General features: G+C 42.4%; 1 protein-coding gene across 1 annotated transcript in view; it reads right to left on the reverse strand.

Annotated features, from left to right (window-relative positions):
* Window positions 1-2,446, reverse strand: part of COL18A1 (collagen type XVIII alpha 1 chain) — a 259,891-nt gene extending 257,445 nt beyond the window's left edge. Inside the window, exons 1-2 of the mRNA XM_082261324.1 lie at window positions 2,419-2,446; window positions 969-1,033 (exon numbers count right to left, since the gene is read on the reverse strand). Of these exons, the coding sequence (XP_082117450.1) occupies window positions 969-1,033; window positions 2,419-2,429 (76 nt within the window). The 5' untranslated portion in view covers window positions 2,430-2,446. The remainder of the gene's footprint in view (window positions 1-968; window positions 1,034-2,418) is intronic.
* Window positions 2,447-6,000: the final 3,554 nt, after the last annotated feature.

Here is a 6,000-nt window from a genome sequence, read left to right on the forward strand (position 1 = left end):
GTCACGAACACCCCTAGCTCCTGCTCAGGGTCACGAACACCCCTATCTCCTGCTCAGGGTCACGAACACCCCTATCTTCTGCTCAGGGTCTCGAACACCCCTAGCTCCTGCTCAGGGTCACGAACACCCCTATCTCCTGCTCAGGGTCACGAACACCCCTATCTCCTGCTCAGGGTCATGAACACCCCTATCTCCTGCTCAGGGTCACGAACACCCCTATCTCCTGCTCAGGGTCACGAACACCCTTAGCTCCTGCTCAGGGTCACGAACACCCCTATCTCCTGCTCAGGGTCACGAACACCCCTATCTCCTGCTCAGGGTCACGAACACCCCTATCTCCTGCTCAGGGTCACGAACACCCTTAGCTCCTGCTCAGGGTCACGAACACCCCTATCTCCTGCTCAGGGTCACGAACACCCCTATCTCCTGCTCAGGGTCACGAACACCCCTATCTCCTGCTCAGGGTCATGAACACCCTTAGCTCCTGCTCAGGGTCACGAACACCCCTAGCTCCTGCTCAGGGTCACTAACACCCCTAGCTCCTGCTCAGGGTCACGAACACCCCTATCTCCTGCTCAGGGTCACGACGAACACCCCTAGCTCCTGCTCAGGGTCACGAACACCCTTAGCTCCTGCTCAGGGTCACGAACACAGACATATACAATCCATAAATGTTAATGTTTGCTAACACTGAACATGTTGAAGTTGCACAGAACAAATAAAAACTCCAGCCAGCACAACAGGTGAAGGGGAGAGCATAGCTGGGAGAGTGCAGCAAAGGAAGGGGCATCACATGAGTGTCACCCCACCCCCACCACTCTTTTCAGTGTCCCACACCATCACCTCCCTTAATCCCTAAATAACTCCTTGAAGTTTCAATGTACTTCAGCAGCAGAAGGGAACAAAAAAAATGAAAGCAGCAAGTGAATGAGACTTATTCTGAGGCCGGGAGAGCTGGATCCTCTTACCTTTCTCTTGGCAGTAGGCAGTAAGGGTGAGATAGGAAACATAGAGCAGCAAGATCCCTCTATACCTGTAACAACATTATATAGTAAAAAGGAGTCAAATAATATGTATATAATAATAATATGCATGATACATAATATAGTACACAAAATGATACAGAATATTTACATAATATACATGATACATAATAAAATACACAAAATGATACATTATATTTACATAATATACAGGATACAACACATAACATAATACCTAATACATATAATGCTTAATATACATAATACACAATATACAGTACATAATATAATACATATTGTACATAAATCATACCTTATACACATTATAAATGATACATACTATGCACAAAACATAATCCATAACGAACATGATGCATAATATACATAACACATAATATGTAATACAACACATAACTAACATGAAACATAATATACAAAACATATAATATGTAATGCAACACATAACTAATATGATACATAATATAGTAAAAACATATAATATGTAAAACAACACATAACTAACGAAACATATAATATGTAAAACAACACATAACTAACAAAACGTATAATATGTAATACAACACATAACTAACATGAAACATAATATACTAAACATATAATATGTAATACAACACATAACTATCATGAAACATAACATACATAAAACATGCTATAATGAAGTTCAATCAAAACGTTTAAATTGGCAAATAATCAAATAGCAATGACACCCCTTCCGATTGATATAGACTCAATTTCAATCAGATCTGATCAAACTGAGTGGATTGACCACTGTTGAATATTATCAATCATTTTGGATCAATAGGCAGCAACGGTATACTTTGTTCATGAATGTGATCGTATATTGATCGATCAGATTATAAGATTACGTGGCTTGCCATCAAAAAACCTAGTCGTACATTCCAACTGTATCCAAACTATTGATCGAACTCCACTTTCCTGTGTGTAGCAGATCAATTGAATGGGCTGTCTGCTATAGATTGAATATTCCTACCAGAAGAGACTGATCAGAAAAGTAATCAATCATTTATCAAAGTGTGTATAGCTGCCACAAGACATGATATGAACAACATCTACAGTATAAAACAAGTCCTGCACTCAGTGCACCCTACTAATACAATGAAGAGGGGAGGGGAGCAGACAAAAGAGCCAGGCGATCGGATTAGGTAAATCGCTGCACTTTTCAGCAGAACCTGCGAATGTGTCGCAGAAATCTGCGCAAGAGCTTGCAAGATACAGAAACTTTAACAAGCGATCGTTCCCATGAGTTGAAAAACTTTTCTTTGCAGCAGAATAAGTAAAACACAAAAGTTTTAAAGGTAGAGACCAAACTTTTAGGAGTAGATCTCTTGATCCCAGGTCACCATGCAGAAGTGGGAGGCAGAGATCCATAGTAAAGTGAAGGGAATGGTCTTACCTGAGAATCATGTCCAGCCTGGGTCTGATCAGAGCTCTGTGCACACACTCACACACTATTAGCAGTGCACAGTCACACTCACACCCGGCTCTTCTCTGCTTTGTGATAAGAAGTCTGCAGAGGGTGCTGGGCGCTCCGCTACGGCTCCGCAGGGTCCTAGTGCACACCTCACGCGTCCCTGCTCACTCCTTATCTGACGCCTTTAGCGATCGGTAAAGTTCACAGCGCTGTCAGAAAATTGCACAACTGTGTTTCGGGCTGATGTGTCAGGCCAGCAATCAGAGCTTAGTCCAGACTAAACAGGATATGATCTGGACAAAGTGACAAGAAGTGACTATTGTGAGCACCTGCCAGGAGCATGACCCTTCCCTGCCGGGAGAGTACACCCCGGATGGGGGGGGGGGGGGGTAATACAATGGAGAAATGTTCACTCCTTGTACAGATCACTAAGTGTATGGTGCATTGTACAACCACAGCCGTTTGCCCTATAAAGCCTCATGCCCATGGGTGTTAAAAAAAAAAAAAAAATGAGCAGGAAAAACGCATTTTTAGGAGCGTTGCAATGTTATTATAATTATTATATAGGATTTATATAGCGTCGACAGTTTACGCAGCGCTTTACAACTTGAGGGTAGACAGTATAAATACAATACACTTTAATACAGTAGGAATCAGAGGGCCCTGCTCGTTAGAGCTTACAGTCTAAGAGATTGGCGTTAATGCGCGTTTAGCTGCGTTTCTCTGCCCTCTTCTATTTTCCACTCCCAAATCCAACTACTGCAGCTTAACCACTACTGGACCAGAAGATTTTCCCCCCTTAACCTCCCTGGCGGTATGATTGTGTCAGGAATTATGTACCAAAAGAGGTACAATTTTTTGCATGGAAATTTGGCGTTATGTATTATAGGCCTACAATTCTTAGTAATTACTGACTTAAACCTGACCAAAACAAGAGTCTAGTAGACATCCCAGATGTGATCAATTTGAAACACAAACGCATGAATTATAATCGAATCAATAATATAATTTTATTATATATATATATATATATATATATATATATATATATATATATATATATATAAAAAATACAATTATGTAATTGATTAGATTATAATTCATGCATTATATATATATATATATATATATATATATATATATATATATGTGTGTGTATATATAAATATATATGTGTGTGTATATATATATATATATATATATATATGCATATATATATATATATATATATATATATATATATATATATATATATATATATGTGTGTATATATATATATATATATATATATATATATATAATATAAATGTTATGTGTTTGTGTTTTGTGCAACGTTTGAATTTCCCTCCCAGTTCCGCTCCCATGCAGCATTGCTGCTGCAGGGAACGGAACCAGGAAGCCATCAGAGCGACGGACGAGCGGCGGGGATCTCGGCTAGCGATCACAGCAATGGGAGATCATCGCTGGATCGCCAGAAAAAGGTAAGGGACAGCGCTGCAGGCTCTGCACATCTACCCCGAGCGTGACTCGGGGATACCGATAATAGCATGGAAAATGCACCCCGAGTCACGCTCGGGGATACCGCTAAGGGGAGTTAATGACCAGGCCATTTTATGCGATTCGGCACTGCATTACTTTAACTGACAATTGCGCGGTCATGCGACGCTGTACCCAAATAAAATTTATGTCCTTTTTTCCCACAAATAGAGCTTTCTTTTGGTGGTATTTGATCGCCTCTGCGATTTCCTCGCAGTAAAAAATGCACTGCATCGCGCAGGTGTGAATGGGTCCTAACTGTTTTGCTCATTGCGACAAAGTACACAAAACATGTAGCGAAATGCAAAATGCGCTTGGCTCAGTGCCACTAAATGGTAATTGAGCTACTTTGCCACGTTTCTTGCATATAGGGAAGCCCATTCAAGTGATTGGGCTTCCCTATGCTGTCATGTAACAAACGCAGCAAAAAACGCACTGCATCGCGCAGGTGTGAATGGGTCCTAACTGTACCTGTTCACACTCAGTTGCCCTATGCTTTAGGCCGGTCATACATGGTTTGAATCAGGGCCAGTTCAGCAGAAACCGGCTGAGATTTGAACTGTTAATGGGCAGGCTGAATGCAATGTACCAAGTTGATCAATCGATCAACTTGGGTACATCCAGCCTGCCGGATCCTCTTGTGATTAAAATTGCGATAATAACTGTCTTCTCCTGGCGGGGATGGCTTCATCTGCCCACACTGGGAGAAGGCAATGACCCAGCAGGAGGGATTCTTGCATCATCGCTGCCTGTGTTGATGGGGGAATCGAGCAAAGGAAAGAAATTTGCTCTGTGTATGGCAAATAATACTCAAGCTTTTGTTTGTAGCTTATTTAGGCGATTTTTATTCCATAGACTTCCATTGGATTGTCTGTAAATGCACGATATGCATGTTTTCATGTCATTTACACCTGCAGGTTTTTCTGGACCGGAAGAGTTTCCCCCTTAATGACCAGGCCATTTTTCGGCACTGCGCTATTTTAACTGACAATTGCGCGGTCGTGCAACACTGTACCCAAATACAATTGATTTCCTTTTTCCCCACAAACAGAGCTTTCTTTTGTTGGTATTTGATCACCTGTGCGATTTTTATTTTTTGCGCTATAAACAAAAACATGCGACAATTCTGAAAAAAAAAAAAGATGGTGGTCTGGTCAGAGGCTGCAAACATGGTGCAGGGGGTAGTCAGAGGCTGTGGAGTGGTCCGGGGTCTGGACCTGCTGATGTGACAAAGAGGCGCCGTTGCTGCGCCGAGACCGAGTCCCTCACTTTCAAAAATGGTGCCAGGTGGCGCCATTACGTCACTGCGCATGCTCCAGCTCTGCCGAGCATGTACAAGCTTTTCCGAGCCCGGCAGGCTTCAGAAATGGCGCATGTGCAGTTGCACTGTTGACCTGCAGCCATACTGTTTATGGGTGGCGCTGCAGAAATTTTGCCTTGGCAAAAGGGCACTTTGGCCATCAAGGGGCAAAGAGGCAGGTTCTCAGGCACCCTCCGCCCCCTCTGCACATGCCTGATGCTCCCTGTATGCACCATAATTTATTTTTTCTCACTTTGTAAGAACCTTTAAAGCAATATTAAACCCAAAACCATAAATTAAATGTATTGCAGTTTACTAATCTGTAGATGTAGTGGCTGCATTTGTTTTCTTTTTTAGGCTTTTTTTCCCTCTATTTTCACTTGTTGATCTGGCCAGTAATGCACCGCCTTTATTAGAGTACCCCTACTCTGGATTAAGGAGCACAGGGGGAACCTTTGGACAGTAGCATTGTCAGTCCGGGGGAAGGAGAGTGTTCGATGAACTAGCAATCATAGGCTCTCCTCCAGCACCGCTATCCTCCATCATAGGCTCTCCTCCAGCACCGCTATCCATCATAGGCTCTCCTCCACCACCACTATTTTTCCCCATAGACTCTTCTCCACCACCTCTATTCTTCATTAATAGGCTCTCCTATGGATAGTGGTGCTGGAGGAGAGCCTATGATGAAGAATAGAGGTGGGGGAGGAGAGCCTATGATGGATAGCGGT

Source organism: Pelophylax lessonae, assembly GCF_965119305.1.
Source record: "Pelophylax lessonae genome assembly, chromosome: 6".
Classification (NCBI taxonomy): Eukaryota; Metazoa; Chordata; class Amphibia; order Anura; family Ranidae; genus Pelophylax; species Pelophylax lessonae.